Source organism: Canis aureus, chromosome X (assembly GCF_053574225.1).
Source record: "Canis aureus isolate CA01 chromosome X, VMU_Caureus_v.1.0, whole genome shotgun sequence".
Classification (NCBI taxonomy): Eukaryota; Metazoa; Chordata; class Mammalia; order Carnivora; family Canidae; genus Canis; species Canis aureus.
The window spans coordinates 82,543,270-82,560,907 of record NC_135649.1 but is presented as its reverse complement, the minus strand read 5'-3'; the positions used below and the strand labels follow the sequence as shown (position 1 = coordinate 82,560,907).

The 17,638-nt window shown below is 49.0% G+C and overlaps 1 protein-coding gene and 1 long non-coding RNA gene across 2 annotated transcripts; both read left to right on the top strand.

Moving 5' to 3' along the window:
- The first annotated feature begins 1,167 nt into the window (after positions 1-1,167).
- Positions 1,168-7,736, top strand: LOC144308063 (uncharacterized). The gene is made up of 3 exons (XR_013374697.1): positions 1,168-1,607; positions 6,559-6,722; positions 6,888-7,736. It is a non-coding gene; the product is annotated as an uncharacterized LOC144308063 (long non-coding RNA).
- An 805-nt stretch (positions 7,737-8,541) lies between these two features.
- On the top strand, positions 8,542-15,562 carry WAS (WASP actin nucleation promoting factor). Its single transcript, XM_077887981.1, has 12 exons — positions 8,542-8,752; positions 9,054-9,194; positions 10,247-10,333; positions 10,434-10,536; positions 10,650-10,691; positions 10,784-10,837; positions 11,505-11,679; positions 12,714-12,756; positions 12,959-13,112; positions 13,316-13,725; positions 13,990-14,104; positions 15,260-15,562. The coding sequence occupies exons 1-12, from the start codon at positions 8,621-8,623 to the stop codon at positions 15,313-15,315; spliced, it is 1,512 nt and encodes a 503-aa protein (XP_077744107.1). The 5' UTR covers positions 8,542-8,620; the 3' UTR covers positions 15,316-15,562.
- Positions 15,563-17,638: the final 2,076 nt, after the last annotated feature.

Sequence of the window (17,638 nt, the reverse complement as noted above, 5' to 3'; positions counted from 1 at the left end):
GCTGCTGATGAAGAAATTCGTGTAATTGAAAGGGCTACCAGCATACGATGCAAGCTCCATTCATTGGATGTTTTCTTTCAGCATTTTATTTTTTTCAAATAGGCTCATTCTTTTATTTATAAGTTGAACATTTTCTTTTGTTTCCCTCTGTCTTCTTCAATTGTGTCACTTTTGGGTGTATTTCTGGAAAGACACTGTAGAGCTATTGCATGTTGGGTTACACCATACTACAATCATTAGGGCAAGATCCCAAACAAAAACAATTTACCAGAAAAAATAATACCAATTTACCTCTCACTAACAATTGCCCCTAGGTGAAGATACTAAACTAACGCATGTTATAAACCCAGCCACCATCAGAAACATTCAGTGATGACAAAGTACCCACGCTGTAACGGAACCTTTGATTTGTTCTACCCAACACCCCAAGCACCCATGCACACACTCAAAATAACAATCTTCCTGGGATCAGAGCTGATGAAAAGTCCAGATGGGTTTTTAGCAGTGGAGGCAGTGCTGGGCATAGATTTGGAGTTTCCAAGCAAATTAAGGGAAATGTCCCCAACCTGGTAAAGGCAGGGGGCTCAGGACTCAGACTTCCTAAAATTGAGAGCACCATGTGAAATTATCAAGTTATTTGGCTTTCAGCATGTGACTGACCCAGGACAGTGAACGGAGGCCCCACTCCTCTATCTACATAGTCTATATCCCTAGGACTTATCTATTTATAGTTATTTATATGTATTTTACAATGCACACCATATATACTTATATGTTTTTTGCATACATATAATGTGAAAATCGCAAACTTCAAAGCAGGTAACTGGCTATAACACCTACGATGTATATTAAATAACATGTTAATTGCAACAATCCTGTCCCCTCTGGCCAGGCCTAAAGCTCCAAAACCATCACTTTGTGCATCAAAAACTGGGGAAAGTATTTATTCTCTTAAGCATACTTCGTCAAATCCCTCGCCATGACAAACTTTGTACCCGCTCTCAGAGGAGTAAAAGTAATAATTTTAGTACACTGAATCCAAAGACCATCAGACGTTCACTCTGCAATTTATGGTATTGGGAGAGCCAGACACCCTACCTGTGCCCATCCTAATGCGGCTTAATTTTATCATAGTAACTTCTAAGAGTATTTTCTAGAACCGAAACTCAACACCCTTTATTTCGTGTTAACCAGGTAATGAGTGAACGCAAGAACCCTTGTGTGCAGGCATGAAAACCCTACCGGATTTGTTAAGAGTTTACAATCTGGAGCTTACACGGGGCGCCGCGGCCCCCTACGTAATTTCCCTCACCGCCCACGGGAAGCACCACCTTCTGCCCCTTCTTACAGTTGAGCCCCTCTCACTCCCCCGCCAGGCGGTACTCGAACCCAACACCGGAAATCTCCAAAGCCTAGTTTCAGCGGCGCGCGCCGGGGCTGGCAGCCACTGCACACGCCCGAGTGCGTGACCAATGGGCGCCCGGCGCGCGAGCGGAGGCGGGCTAAGTTAGTCTTCCGCACCCAGGACGAATTCGGCCGTCGTCCAATCAGAGCCCACGACAGTCTCCGATCCGCTCGTCCGCGCCCTGAGCCAATTGGGGACTCGGGTATAATGACAGCGGCTTCTAAGAAATCGAGGGGGGCAGGGAGGCTAAGGTGGCGGATGGGAAAGAGGTTGGGGCGCGATCGGAGCGTGAGGCGCGCCTGAGGCGGGTGGGAGTCGGGAGTTCGGGACGTGTTCTTGGGATAAGCAAGATTGCGACGTGCCGCTCTCCATTAGGGATTGAGGCAGCTGTCGTGATCCGCCCCCACAAACAAATGGTGTGCTGCAAGGTGGCCGTCCCCTTCCTAGTGGCACGGTCCGGGGCGGACTGTTCCGTTTTGCGTTCCTCCCCACGCCCGCTGGGGTCCATTCCAGGCTGCACCGTTAACACTCAGAGGGGTTTACACGGTCAAGGATGTGGGCTGCCCTTGGGACACACAGACCGGGAAGTGGATACTCCCGGTTTTGGACCCGCATGGGGGTCATACACACTCGGGTGTGCGCAATTCTGGTGTCACAGACACTGCGGTGCAGGGAGGTAGTGAGCACCGATCTAGGGAGAGTTGGTGAATTTGAGGGTGTGGGCAGTGGAGGGACTAGGACTAGAAGGGGACCTTTGGCTTCCCGGCTGGTCCGAGGTTAGCAGCCACAAACCCAGAAGGGTAGGGGAGGGCTGTTTTCCTGTGCAGGTTGGAGAGCAGGGCAGGAAACAAGTGGTGGGTGGTACGTCCAAGATTGGCAAGGAGGGCTCCAGGACCGTGTCAGGGTCCTGGAGGAGTCCGGCTGGGGCCCACGGAATGGATCTCAGATGGTCTTTGCAGCGAGGGAGAGTAGAGAAAGGGCAGCGGAAGGTGGTCAGGTGTTCTGGGTCTCTGGCCATCCACCAAGGGCGGTGGGACCTGAAAGTGCTATGGAGGAGGGTGAGGAGAGGATTGGGGCGAGGGTGTGAGAATGCTAGGCTGAGGCTTGATAGTTCATTCATCTAATAGCTGAACTCAGCTATTTCAGTTAAAACAACAATAATGCATAATTATAACGTCCTAATCACTTTGCATGAATTATCTCATTTAGTCTTCCCAATAATCTCAACTGCTATTCTCTTCACTTTATGGATGAGCGAGGTGAGGCACTGAGAGGTTCCCAGACCTTTAAACAGTTCCTAAGTGGGGTCACCTGGGTGGCTGAGTAGGTGAAGCGTCTGCTTTCAGCTCAGGTCATGATCCCAGAGTCCTGGGATCCCGCCCCATGTGGTGCTCTCTGCTCTGGGGAGTCTGCTTCTCCCTTTCCCTCTGCTCCTCCCTGCCCTCCTTGTTCTCTCAATCTCTCTGTCTCTCTCTCTCTTTCTCTCTCTCTCTCTCTGTCTCTCTCATAAATAAAATCTAAAAACAAACAAAAATAGCTCGTAAGTGGCACAGCCAGAGCCAGGCTGTGGGGTTCTAGAACCTGTGGTTCTAACCGCATTTTTTCTTTCTTATTAAAGTAAACTCTACGCCCAACATGGGGCTTGAACTCATGACCCTGAAGTCAAAAGTCACATGCTCTACCCACTGAGCCAGCCAGGGGCCCCACCACTGAACCATTCTTATCTTTCCAGGTGTCTCTGCTTTTCTGTGCACCCCCATCCTCATTCCACCCCCACCAGAACTAGAAATCAGCCCCTCTCCTTAGGACCCCTATAAAAGCACTCTTGCCCATAGCATCCATGAACAGTTTGGACACCTCTGTGGGAGAGGCTGGCCCCTGCACTGAGTTTTCTTCCCCCTTTCCCCTGAAGAGCAGGCAGGGGAGCCGTGTGGAAAGAGGGCAGTAAATCACAGCACAGATAACTTGACTATATGATAATTATTCCACAAAGAGTGATTGAACTGCATGCAGGGTCTTGTGCCAGGATGGTGGGCATAAGGCAATGAACAAGGCAGAGAAGAGTCATGTTCCTTCCTGCCCTGGGGGTGTATTTATGGAATTTCTGGTTGGTAGACTTTGGTTGTCACAATGATGGGGGTGCGTCGGCATTGAATGGGAGGGGGTCTGGGGGGACAGTCCCATACCACTGAGTCTTATAATGTATCTGAATGTCATTCCAGGATGGTCAAAGGATTGGGTCAGAGGGTTGGGAACTGCTGTTTCCTTAGGCCTGACCCTAGGAAGGACCCCTTACCCTCAGTCAGAGGCCAGAGGACCACGGGAGACAGGGACGTAAGGGGAGGAGAAAGATGGCGTGGCAAAGGAAATTTTGCCATCTTGGCCTCAGTTTGGTCTTAGAGGACAACAGTAGGAACCTTACCTGTGCCTACATCTCCTCCATGGACTCAGTTGTGTGGTAGGGCCAAAGCATGGAAGACACCCCACCCCCATTTCTCATCACTGGCTGTGTCTTATTTCCTACTCAGGGCTTGAGGTGTGGCAGCCAGGATCTTGTAGGCAATATCCTTTCAGAATAAAGCAAAATAAGCACAGGATATAAACAGGAAATGGTTCTCCATCTGGTAACCCTGGTGGGGAGTGCAGTGGCAGGAGGAGGTGGCAGAGGGACATCAGGATGGTCTAAGTTATTGGGTATATCCTGGTTCTTGGGGGTTTCTGGGGATTTGCTGGCTTACTAAGAAATTTTTTAAAAAGATTTTATTTATTTATTCATGAGAGACAGGCAGAGAGGGAGAGGGAGGGAGACAGAGACACAGGCAGAGGGAGAAGCAGGCTCCATGGAGGGACCCTGATGCAGGACTCGATTCTGGGGACTCCAGGATCATGCCCTGGGCCAAAGGCAGGTGCTAAACGACTGAGCCACCCAGGGATCCCCCTAAGAAGTAAATTTGAACTGCTGCTCCTGGCTGTGGTAGACTGACTCATATTGGACCCACCCTCCTGCTGAGAACCATAGAAGCTAAATTAAGATTTTTTTTTAAATTAAGATTTTTTTAAAAGATTTTATTTATTTATTCATAGACACACAGAGAGAGAGGCAGAGACACAGGCAGAGGGAGAGGGAGAAGCAGGCTCCATGCAGGGAGCCCGACATGGGACTCGATCCCCCGTCTCCAGGATCACACCCCAGGCTGCAGGCGGCGCCAAACCGCTGCGCCACCAGGGCTGCCCTAAATTAAGATTTTTGTTCTTTCTTTTAAGATTTTATTTATTTATTCATGAGAGAGAGAGAGAGAGGCAGAGACACAGGTAGAGGGAGAAGAAAGCTCCATGCAGGGAGCCTGATGTGGGACTTGATCCCGGGTCTCCAGGATCATGCCCTGGGCCAAGGGAGGCACTAAACCACTGAGCCACCAGGGCTGCCTTGTTCTTGTTTTTAAATCTCTGTGAAGGTCCTGGAGAGCAAATTACCTTTGAGGTTACCTCATCAGCAAATACTGTCATCCAGTGCAGAAAAGCAAGAATCAATGGGGCTACATAAAAGTGAAATAAGCTAGCTCCCAAGTATTTATGCAGGTCAACAAAGTGATTCAAGAATCTGGATAATAGGGCAGCCCCGGTGGCCCAGCGGTTTAGTGCCGCCTTCAGCCTGGGGCGTGATCCTGGAGACCCGGGATCAAGTCCCACATCAGGCTCCCTGCGTGGAGCCTGCTTCTCCCTCTGCCTGTGTCTCTGCTTCTCTCTCTGTGTGTCTGTCATGAATAAAGAAATAAAATCTTGAAAAAAAAATCTGGATAATATGAAAAATTATTACAAAATCGCTATATTCCAGGGTGGGGAAACTCATTCCGTTAGGGACTAAAACAACAAAACCCTACTTTAGGTTTTTTTACTTAGAGAAAAATATAAATTTTAAAGCTGTCTGATACTTAGAAGAACAGGAAATATATAACTTTTTAAAAGATTTTATTTATTTATTTGAGTGAGAGAGCATGAGCAGGGGGAGGGACAGAGGGAAAGGAAAAGCAGACTCCCAGCTGAGCGGGGAGACCAATGTGGGGCTCCATCCCAAGACCCTGAGATCATGACCTTAGCTGAAGGCAGATGCTTAACTGACTGAGCCACCCAGGCACCCTTTGTATTTTTTATTTTTTTTAAAGATTTTATTTATTCATTCATGAGAGACACAGAGAAGCAGAGACAGAGGGAGAGGGAGAAGCAGGCTCCATGCAGGGAGACAGACGTGGGACTCGATCCCTGGACCCCAGGATCATGACCTGGGCTGAAGGCAGGCGCCAAACACCCAGCCACCCAGGAGTCCCAGGAGCCCTTTTTAAAAGAGATTTCTTTATTTATTTGAGGGGAGGGCAGAGGGAGAGAGAAACTTAAGCAGACCTCCCACTGAGCTGGAAGCCACTCAATTCCATGACCCTAAGATCATGACCTGAACTGAAACAAGAGTCAGATGCTCAACTGAGGTGCCCTGGAAATATAGAACTTTTAAATGTTAATTTAAAACACAACTAGTGAGGATTCTGGGTGGCTTAGCTAGTTATGTGTCTGCCTTTGGCTCAGATCATGGAATGGAGCTCTGCAAGGGGCTCTCCTGCTCAGCGGGGTGTCTGCTCCTCCCTCTCCCTCTGCCCCTTCCCCCCTGCTCCTGTTCTCTCTCACTCATTCTCTCACTCAAATAAATAAATAAAAATATTTTAAAAAATAAATAGCCAGCAAATGTAGCAGAGGCTTAAGGCCCACTGGTATAGACTTAAGGGAGACAGATCTAGGGGCAGAGAAAGAAGGAGGAGGAAGGTGGAGAACAAAAGACACAGAAGGAGCAGAAGAATTTTTCTCTCTACCCCCATGTGGCACTTGACAGATTAGGAATCATTTGTCACTTATTTGGCCTCAGCACCACCATTTACGAGCTGGGTGATCTTGGGCAAGTTAGCTAATTTCTCTGGGCCTCAGCTTCCCTATCAGTAAAATGGGGATAAGAGTAGTGCTTACCTCATGGGGTCACCTGTGAATATGAAATGAGTTAATAAACATAAAGCCCTTAGAAAAAGCTCAGAAAACACTGAATCAAATTAGACACTAAGCCCTCACTGATTCCTTCAGTAAACATTTATTGAGTGTCTTGTTTGTGCCAGATACCGGAGATAGGCTTTGCACTTGGCAAGAGCACGATGAGCAGTATTAAAATGAATGCAATGGCTTTTTAAGGAATAAAGCAGGGTCTTGCCCCAAGAACAGGCTGGAAGGCACTCCAGGCTTGGAGGTACAAAATTGCCTGGTGAATTGTGGGTGCCAAAAGGTAAGTTGTGAGGAGGGGAAGGGAGGGGGGGGAGGGGAGGGGAGGGGAGTGGGGGAGGGGAGGGGAGGGGAGGGAGGTGGGAATTGCCACACCAGAAGGAAACTTCAAGCCAGGTTTCCTGGCAGGACTGTGGGTGCCATCTTTCTAAGTGCTGTTTCCCTTCAGGTACCCAGAAATGTCAGTCACACCCCAGGGAGATGTTAGCTCCCCTGGACTGCTGTATGAAGCTGAGAGCTTCATGTCTGCAAATGGTAAAGCAACTGAGGCCTAGGGAGGTATGAGGACTGAGCTAGCATCCATTTGGGGGAACAATCTGGAATGATCTGGTCATTCTGGAGATGGGCAAACCCTATAGGTCCCCCAATTCCCCTCCCAAGTGTATGTGTGCGCCCATGTGGATCAGGAGATGTGTACAGGAGTACCCACAGCAGTGTAGCTACTCACAGCAAAAGCCAAAAATGGCCTAAATATCTGTTAACAGGAGAATATGAATAAACAGATCATACAGTCAAACAAAAGAATATCGTGTAGCAGCAAAAAGGAGTGGCCACTGTTATAGGCAGATCCAGATTTTACCAGAGAGAAGGCCTTGGAGCCCAGTAATGGGAAGTGTGCACTCTGGACCCAGCCTACCTGGTGTGGGATCCATGGGGCCCCATCACTTGCTAACTGAGAGCTACTGGGAAAATCAGTGTGCCTCTGTTTCCTTGTTTCCCACTATCAAATGGACATGGTAAGAGTGTATGTCCCATAGGGGGATTTAGATGGGTCAGTATTTACAGAGGTCAGAACCCTGTCTGGCACACACGAATGTTGGATCAAAGTAGATGTTGCATGGGAAAAAAGCAAGACTCTGGAGATTACAGATTTTTAAAAGTTCAAAAGTGATGAGGATTAAACAAGACGTTGCCAAGGTGTACATATATGCTATCAAGGGATGATAAACAGAAAGTGATCTGGGAACTACTGGGAGGCAGGGGTGAGGGATGGGGAAGTGAGCTGGGTCTATGTGAGTTGTTGGGAGTCTCAGGAGAGGGGTGGGATCCCAGGCACTCACAGTGTCAGAGGAAAATTTCTTTCTTTCTTTCTTTTCTTTCTTTCTTTCTTTCTTTCTTTCTTTCTTTCTTTCTTTCTTTCTTTCTTTCTTTTTCTTTCTTTCTTTTTCTTTCTTTCTTTCTTTTTCTTTCTTTCTTCTTTCTTTCTTTTCTTTCTCTCGGAAAGAGAGAGTGTGAGCCCGATGAGTGATGAGTGAGGGAAGAGCACAAGAGCAGAGGGAGGGAGAAAGGAAGAAACAGACTACCCGCTGAGCAAGGAATCGACTGGAGGGGTGGGAGTGGTGGGCTCATCTCAGGATGCTGGGATCATGACTTGAGGTGAAGGCAGACGCTTAACCAGCTGAGCCACTCAGGCACCCCAGAGGAAAAGTTTTAACACTGTAACCCTTCAGCATGAGGGGCCTTGGGCTTCAGGCCCAGACCAACTGGATGCTTTGGGGAAGAATGAGACCCCCCACCCCGCTGATTGCTCCCTGCCATGGTGTCCTCAGGCAGAAGTGCAGCAGAGGCCTACCTCTTGCTTGCAGCTAATCAGAGGGAGGAGGATCTGAGCCAGTCAGAGGGAGATGGACCTCAGGGAGTAAAAAAAAGGAGGAGGACATGAGCTGGGCTGGTCCAAAAGATGGGTCTTGACTAGTCAAATGGAGCAGGGCCCCATTCTGAAGGAGGAGGGTCCAAGCCTGTCCTAGGGAGGGAGGAGGCAGCTGGGGCCACCCAGGGGCCCCTGGAGGACTTGTTTCCCTTGTGGTTTTTTGTACTTCCTGTTCCCCTGCACACTGCGGAAGTTCCTCTTCTTACCCTGCACCCAGAGCCTAGCCGGAGAGGACAAGGGCAGGAGGCACCATGAGTGGGGGCCCTGTGGGAGGCAGGTCTGGGGGTCGCGGAGGACCAGGGGTTCAGCAGAACATACCCTCCACACTCCTCCAGGACCACGAGAACCAGCGACTCTTCGAGATGCTGGGTCGGAAATGCTGGGTGAGCTGGAGAATCTCCTGGCCTTCCCTGTCTCCCTCCTTTTCCTCCTCTTCCTCTCCTCTTCTGACTCCTCATCTTTCCCATCCTTCTTCTGTCCTTCTCTCTTCCTCTCCCCCTCTTCCTTCTCTTCTCCATCACCTCCTCTCTGAAAATCCACTTACCCCCATTCACCAGTCCCAGGAAGATCTTGATTTCAGTGTCTGTCTGCTTTCCCTCTGGCTGTGGCTCTTCCTTTGAAATCAGGACAGCCATGGACCCTCTGGCTGACCAGATTCCACTGAGCCCTGCTCTTCCCTCCCAGACACTGGCCACCGCTGTTGTTCAGCTGTACCTGGCACTGCCTCCTGGAGCTGAGCACTGGACCAAGGAGCATTGTGGGGCTGTGTGCTTCGTGAAGGATAACCCCCAGAAGTCCTATTTCATCCGTCTTTATGGCCTTCAGGTGACCCCCGTCCCCCCACTAGACATGCAAACCAGTGTTCAACCTGCAAACCCAGATCTGTGTCCATAGCCCCAAGGCCTTAGACAGATCAGTGAACCCCTGAGTCCCAGGACCAAAGACTTCATCCAGACGTCAAACTGTGGTTTGGCTTTCTTTCTTTTTTTTTTTTTTAAGATTTTATTTGTTTATTCATGAGAGACACACAGAGAGAGGCAGAGACATAGTAAGAGGGAGGAGAAGCAGGCTCCATGCAGGGAGCCCGATGCGGGACTTGATCCCGCGACTCTGGGACCACGCCCTGAGTCAAAGGCAGATGCTCAACCTCTGAGCCACCCAGGCATCCCTGGTTTGGCTTTCTTTGTCTTTGATGACTGACCCCTTGTCAAGATCTATACCCCCCCTACAAAAAAATATTAGTATAGTTCCTAAATCTAGTCTGTTTCATTAACTAAAAAAAAAAAATGTGCACTGTATTTTTACCTGAACCTCAAATCTGTTCTAAACTCCGCATTTTGGGTCCCAGAAATCCCCCATCAAAACTCCTGGACACTAAAGGTTTGCCTAGCTCCTAAGCCATAGTTCTGCTTCACAAACATCAAACTGTATATCCCTTGACTGAATTCTCCACCCCTCAACTTTCAAGTCTGTATGTCTGAATCTCAAATCTCAACCCCAACTCCCAGTACTGGAGCCCCACCTGCCCAAATGAAGGCCCCCATAAAGAAAAGATGTAAGATGGAGTCTATGTATGGTCTCAGTTTCCTAGGATTGGAGTCCTAGATCCTCACATTCAAGCCTAAGTCCCACATCTTGGGCTCTGAACCCCAAATACAAATCTCTCACTGCAATATCTAAGCCTTATACTCCTAAGTCCTAAGTACCCCAACCCTCCACATCTGACATATGGATTCCCAACTCTCTGCTGATAAGCTGGAAATCTCCAATCTGATCCCGGGGCCCCAAATTAGGCCACCATTCTCCTTGTCCAGATACAGAGGCCTGCCACCCAGGGCATGCCTCAGTACCAGTGTGCTTCCCCCCAAATTCTCCAGGCTGGCCGGCTGCTCTGGGAACAGGAGCTGTACTCACAGTTGGTCTATTCCACTCCTACCCCCTTCTTCCACACCTTTGCTGGAGATGTGAGTGACGACTCAACCGTTGGGCCTCAGTTGGGGTGTGGGGATGAAATGGGAAAGGTGGTGGGGGGCTGGAAGGCTACTGAGCCCAAGATGTGTGTAGGACTGCCAAGCAGGGCTGAACTTTGCAGACGAGGGCGAGGCCCAGGCCTTCCGAGCCCTGGTGCAGGAGAAGATACAAAAAAGGAATCAGAGGCAAAGTGGAGGTGAGGAGGCCTTGGGGGAAGAAAGGAAGTGGGGCAGAAGGGTATGTAAGAGAAGCGAGCTGGAAAAGCCCCTCTTGATGGTTCTGGTTCTCAGTCCACCTGTCTCTCCACAGACAGACGCCAGCTACCCTCACCCCCAGCACCAGTCAGTGAAGGTGAGTCCTCAAGTTCAAGGAGGATAAGAAGGGGCTGGTCCGGGAACCTGTGGCAGAGTTGTAATAGTTCTCTACCCATTCCATCTTTCCAGAGAGAAGAGGAGGGCCCCCACCCTTGCCCCCACACCCAGCCGGAGACCAAGGGGGTGAGTGCTGATTCTTCCCTGTGTCTCTGGGTGGACAGATGGATGGGGGAGTAATGAATAGATGGGTGGAGATGGGCGAGTAGTTGGGTGAGTTGGGTGAGTGCAGAGATAAGTGGGCAAATGGATGGGTGGGTGGGTGGATGGATAGATGGGTGGAGGATGAATTGATGGGAAGATGGAAACATAGATGTATAGATGTATAGGTGAGTGTACAGATGTATAGGTGAATGAGTATGTGGATATATGGATGGAAGGATGGATGGATGGATGGATGGATGGATGGATGGATGGTTGACTGACTAAATTAATGAATGAGTGACTGAACAGCAAATAAATGAATAAGTGATGTAACATTTCAATCAGTGAAGAAAGCAATGACTGACTGAATAATTTAACAAATTCTGGTCAATGAGCCAGAATTAATGAATCAATACTTAAGTGATAAGCAGGAGTCAATGAATAAATAAATGAATTGGTGAAGTTAAGACTGGTTTGTGGGACCCACTCATCCACTTTTCCATAAACCCTAATTGGACCCCTCATCTACTCCCTCCATGACCATCAAACACACATGCAGATTCCCCCAACACTCTTCCTGTCTTCTGCCCCTACGCTTTGGTTGGTAGGTAAGTAGGTCAATGGCTCAATCACCCTATTATCCCCACAGGCCCAGCAACTGGCCCACTGTCCCTGGGGCTAGTAACAGTGGACATCCAGAACCCGGACATCACGAGTTCACGGTACCGTGGGCTCCCAGCACTTGGGCCTGGCCCAACTGATAAGAAACGCTCAGGGAAGAAGAAGATCAGCAAGGCTGATATTGGTGCACCCAGTGGATTCAAGTGAGAACCTCTCCCCACTAGTCCCACAGGTCCCTGTTGGTGGGGGGGCAGATGAAAAGTTGGACAGGAAGAGAGCTGGGTGGATGGAAGGTTGGGCAGATGGATGGGTGAGTGGGTAGGCAGATGAGTGGAGAGTTGGGTAGGTGCAAGGCCAGGCCTAGGGAAAGGCAAGTGAGGTTCCAAGGTTGCAAAATGTACAGAGGCAGTTACTCTAAGGGTCCCACAACTGCAATTCATGCCTCTGAGAGTAAGGACCTCCTTAAATTTTGCACCTTAGTCACCTCACTTGGTTCACCTTGGTCCTGCCCTGTGTGGACTGCCCTGTGTGGGCTGGTCCTGCCCTGTGTGGGCTGGTGGGTGAGTGAATGGGTGGGTAGATAGATAAATGGTTGGATGAATGAATGAATAAATGAATGAATGAATGAATGAATGAGTCGGTTGGGGAATGAATGGATAGGTGGTTGGATAGATGGGTAAATGGGAAGTAGGTGGATAGATGGATGGGTGAGTGGATGAGTATGTGGACAGACGAATGGATATCTGGTTGATTCACAGAGAAGGTGGATGGGGATGGATAGGTGGCCAGATATGTGGATGAATGGACAGTTCAGTGGATAAATAGAAGTGTGGTTGAATGGGTAGACAAAAGAGTGGATGGATTGAAAGGTGGGCACATGAGTGGATGGACAAAGGTATGTGAAGACAGATTGGCAGACAACTGGGTAAACAAATATATGTGGGCAGATGAGTGGAAAAACAAATATACAATAGACTGGTGGTCTGACAGGTGAATGCAAATGGCTAGGTGGACAAATGGATGGGTTGATGGATAGTAGAAAAAGGGATGGATGGATAGATGGGCACTACAAGCTATGAACTGTTCTCATTCAGTCACTCATTTATTCACTTATGACTCATCCATTAATTCTGGCCTTTCCGAGTCCCTCTGGGCAGGGGAGGGCAAGTGGGCTTCACTAGAAAAGGAGGGAAGGAAGGGCAGTGGGGCTTCACTGGGATTTCCTCACCTCCCCCAGACATGTCAGCCACGTGGGGTGGGACCCCCAGAATGGATTTGACGTGAGTAATTCCAAAGACCCCTTGACCTGCTTAAATACCCACCTACCCATCCAAAGTCCCCTGGCTCAGACCTACCCACAGACCCCACCCTTTCTACACTCCTCTCAGGTCTCCCTCTGAGATGGACCCAGTGATAATCAGTGCCCCTCCCCTATCCACCTTATTCCCCCACTCCTCCCCTGGCCTTTCTCCTCCTGGGCAGGTAAACAACCTGGACCCGGATCTGCGGAAACTGTTCTCCAAGGCAGGAATCAGTGAGGCCCAGCTCACAGATGCCGAGACCTCTAAACTTATCTATGACTTCATTGAGGACCAGGGTGGGCTGGAGGCTGTGCGGCAAGAGATGAGGCGCCAGGGTGAGCACCCCCCCCCCACCCTCCGTCTTCTCCAGCCCTAGTAGCTGGTTTCTAAGAGATACACTGCTAGTCATTCAGTTCTCATGGAAACCCTTATAGTGCTTGAATCAGGAGTTGGTCAGTTGGGGTGCCATTTTACAAATGAGCAAAACTGAGGCTCTGAAGATAATTATAACAATAGCTATGTTATTTTCCCCCCTCAGAGCCGCTTCCACCACCCCCACCACCATCCAGAGGAGGAAACCAGGCTTCCCGGCCCCCTACTATAGGGAGCAACAAGGGTCGTTCTGGTCCACTGCCCCCTGTTCCTTTGGGAAATGCTCCACCCCCGCCAACTCCCCGGGGACCCCCACCCTCAGGCCGAGGGGGCCCTCCACCACCACCCCCGCCAGCCACTGGACGTTCTGGACCACTGCCCCCTCCACCCCCTGGAGCTGGAGGGCCTCCTGTGCCTCCACCACCACCACCACCACCACCACCACCACCACCCAGCTCTGAGGAGGGGCCAGTCCCTCCCCCTCCTCCTGCTCTGGGGCCTTCTGGGGGCCCGACTCCTGGTGGAGGTCGGGGGGCGCTTTTGGATCAAATCCGGCAGGGAATTCAGCTGAACAAGGTGAAGACGGGCAAGATGGAGGATTGGGGATCTGGGACTTGGGTGTGCTGGGCATGTCTGGATATTAGGGGGCCAGGGCCAAACTGATGGAGGTCCCAGGCTTTTGGGTTTCAGTGATAGGGCTGGGAGGCTGGTGGGGAGAGGCAGGCTGGGAACCTAGAAGGGGACTTGAGAATATGGGAGGGGAAATAATGAGGAAGGGGCAGGGAGGTGTGCTCCTATCATGGGCCCTGAACCCTCTATGCTGGATCCTGCTTGCTCCAGACCCCTGGCGCCCCAGAGAGCTCAGCACTGCAGCCTCCAACTCAGAGCTCAGAAGGGTTGGTGGGAGCCCTGATGCACGTGATGCAGAAGAGAAGCAGAGCCATCCACTCCTCAGGTGAGAGCCTGCCCTTTGCCAGGACAGTGAGCCCAGTTCCTAGGGCTAGTGTTGGCCTAAGAACAACTCTACCGGTTACCATTCATAGTACATTTCTTTTAAAGATTTACTTATTTATTCATGAGAGACACAGAGAGAGGCAGAGACATAGGTAGAGGGAGAAGCCGGCTCCTCGCAGGGAGCCTGATGTGGGACTTGATCCCTGCCCTGATCAGAAGGCAAATGCTCAACCTCTGAGCCACCCAGGTGTCCTGTATCCATAGTAACATTAACCCCATCATGACTCTCACGTTTGTCTTCTTTGTGACAATATTAACACTGTCATTATGGAACAATAATAGAATTCACTCTTTGACAATAACATTAACATTAATGCCAAGGCATGGCCACAATATTAATATTAATCCTGTATGTCCAGTAGTGTATAACATTAGCCCATATGTGATGATATTATAAAGGACCCCACCATAGGCAATAATATTAACTTGAACTCTGTGTCAATAGATGAACATTAGCTTGTAATGTGATAATAATATCATAACCAACCCAATCTATCATAACATTCATCCCCTAATTGTGTCAATAATATTACTATTATATGACAATTAGATGAGGGTAATGTGAACCTCAACAGATTACTGACAGTATTAACATTAATCCCAGAGTAAGCCCACAGATTAATATGAATCCATTATATGACAGTATTATAACAAACTTCCTCTTTTGACAGTGATATCAATAACCCATTATAGGTCAACAATATTAACATTAGCCTGTTATGGAACAGCACTATTGTAATGTACTCCACCTTTGCTTATAATACTTAAAATTCACCCCAGTAAATAACAAGCCTGTTAACATTAACCCTTGTGTGGCAGTAACCACATAGTTGGGCAGTAACCCACCTAACTACATTTCTGACAATGGTATTAACTTTGATTCCAACTTCAACCTACACCCTAACTCTCCCTCCTCTGGGTGGGCCCCTTGCTCATCCAACTGCACAGGCCCCCAGATCTGACTTCCCAGCAGGAGATCTCAGCCCCCTGCCCCAGACCCTGAGTCCTGACCTCTCAGACCCCAAGAACATTACATCACCCACGGCCTTTGAACCCTTCTGCCCATCCTGAGTTCCGCTTTTTCTCTCCCTCTCAGACGAAGGGGAGGACCAGGCCGGCGACGAGGATGACGACGATGAATGGGATGACTGAGTCACCTTCTGCACCTGTTCTGAGCCTCCTCCCCCGGCAGCTGCTGCTTGCTGTCCTCCACTCCTGGCCTCCAGGCCCTCAGGTCCCGTTTCTTCCCCACCAACCCTTCCAATGCAGTTATCTCTGACTGGTCCTCAAACATTCACCCTAGCAGTAGCCAGGGCCCCTTTTTATACAGAATTTCTCAGTGCTTCTCACATAATGAGTTTTAAACCAAAATAAAATAACTGTCTTTTTGTTTCTCTAATCTCAAATTGGTTTATATCCAAATGTGGAAATTTGGGGTCCTTTTCCCCCAAAGTGTCTTTTATTCACCTATCCCATTTCATTTATTTAGCCTTACCTGTGTACATTCACTCATTTGTTCCCTCATTTATTTCTTTGTTTCCTTCTGCCTTTCTTTCCAAAAACATTTGTTGCCCAGCACTACTTTAGGGGTTGGAGCTAAACCAGTGGGAAGAAAACCTAATGAGGCCAACATTCTATTGGAGGAGACAGATACAAAACCAGGAATCAAACAGAAACAACAGATAGTTTCAGATCATGACAAGTGCTGTGATAGGCTGAGGGGGAACAGCTTCAGATGGAAAATTTAGGGAAAGCCACCCGGAGGAGGTGACAGTTGTGAAGAATCTAAAGAGAGAGGAGTCAACCAATAAACCTTTGCGGGGAGGGCATTCCAGGCAGAGGGAACAGCCCGTGCAAAGCCTTGAGGTAGGGAAAGCTTGGAGGTTGAGCATGGTGAATGATCAGGAGTTATTTATTCCTTTACTTACTTATTTAAAAAAAGTCTAATCAACACAATATTAGATCAAGAGAATACTCGATGGTCAGACTTACTCTCCATGTACACAACTCACACACCAGGATCTTGATGGGCAGGATCCCTTTCTCAATTTTAAAATTTGGTTCTGCCTAGTTCTCAGAGCAAACCAAGTCCTGACCAATGGCAACCAAAGAAGCAAAGACTTAGTAATAAGATAGATCTGCTCTAGAACCTGGGAAAGACCCCCCACCTCTGAGCCTGTTTCTTCATTTATACAATGGGCCAGATAACAGTATGTAACTGATTCCCCCCTCCTCTTCTAGGAAATTACTCACCAAAAAAAAAGGAGCAACTCAAAACTGTCCCTGGTGTTTAAAGCTATTTCCAGGGGGAGTGATAGACGCTCTTGCACATCAGAGCCTTGGAAGAGGTATCTCCTCCTTCTCATTTCTGAAATCTGGTGGATAAGGAGATCTCAGGTATCCTAGCTTTAGGGGAGGAAGAGGAGAGTGGGGGAGAAAGAGAACAGTAAGGAGGAATCTGGAGAGATCAGGCTTCATTCATCTGCAAGACCAGTGGATGAATTTCTGAAACATCAGAGGTGCAGGCTGTGGGCTAGGGGAAGGAGCAAAGGAGAGCCACGGTGAGGGTGGAGGTGTGGGAAGTGGGAGCTGACTTTGCTCCTTAAGAACTGCCCTGAAGCCACAGAAGCTGAAGAAGGAGGGAGTCTCAAGTTCCTTTTAATTCTTTCATGGTTCTTCACCTTCCACTCTACTCCCCACCCCACCTCAGCCAGGTGCCAGCTGAGTCTAGGGGCCAGCTGAGTCTAGGAAGGGCCTGTCAGCATCACTCACCTGCCTCCCCACTCCCTGCTAGGAAACTCTAGAAATCCAGTGTGCTGGGACCCCCTCAGCAGGCTTTGTCATGGAGAAGACCTTGTATCATACAACCCCTGAATCCTCAGGAGCACTGCCTACGGCAGGCATGGGCTTGGCAAACCAGTACTGACCATGGGCAAGTTGCTTGACCCTTCTGGGCCTCAGTTTTCCCCATCTTTAATTTGAGACAAAAAAAATGCATACTTTGCAAGGTTGCAGAATTAAAGTGTCTGCAAAGTTCCTGGCTCCTTGAGGCGACTACAAACATTAGATGCCACTGCTGCTATTAATCTTCCTACTACTGGTTGATCCTGAGTCACCACTGATCATAAAATGCACCATTATTGTATGTATCACCAAGGAAGACCAAAAAAGTACTGCGAATTAAGTTATGACTCACCAGTGCTTGGGAGATGCAGCCAGAATTCAGAGATGTTCCAGAATTAAGTGTTCCTGGATCTCTGGCTGGAGATGTTTCTTAACCTTTGTTCTGGTCCCACAGTTATGTTTGCTTGTGAAAACGCATGACACTGATCACCCATGGCCTGTGACCTCTCCTAAATGTGTGGTACACTCAAAGATGGGGTTTGCATTGAAAACAGGTCAAACCTATACAGCTTGGAATGGAGAAGACCTTATTTGGCCCCAGCACTGGGCAAGGCAATATACACAGTTGGCA

Coding starts and splice junctions, on each gene's coding strand:
- WAS (XM_077887981.1), top strand. CDS start 8,621: ATGAGTGGGGGCCCTGTGGGAGGCAGGTCTGGGGGTCGCGGAGGACCA. Junction 12,757..12,958: donor ACCCCCAGAATGGATTTGAC/GTGAGTAATTCC, acceptor CCTCCTGGGCAG/GTAAACAACCTGGACCCGGA. Junction 13,726..13,989: donor AGGGAATTCAGCTGAACAAG/GTGAAGACGGGC, acceptor TGCTTGCTCCAG/ACCCCTGGCGCCCCAGAGAG.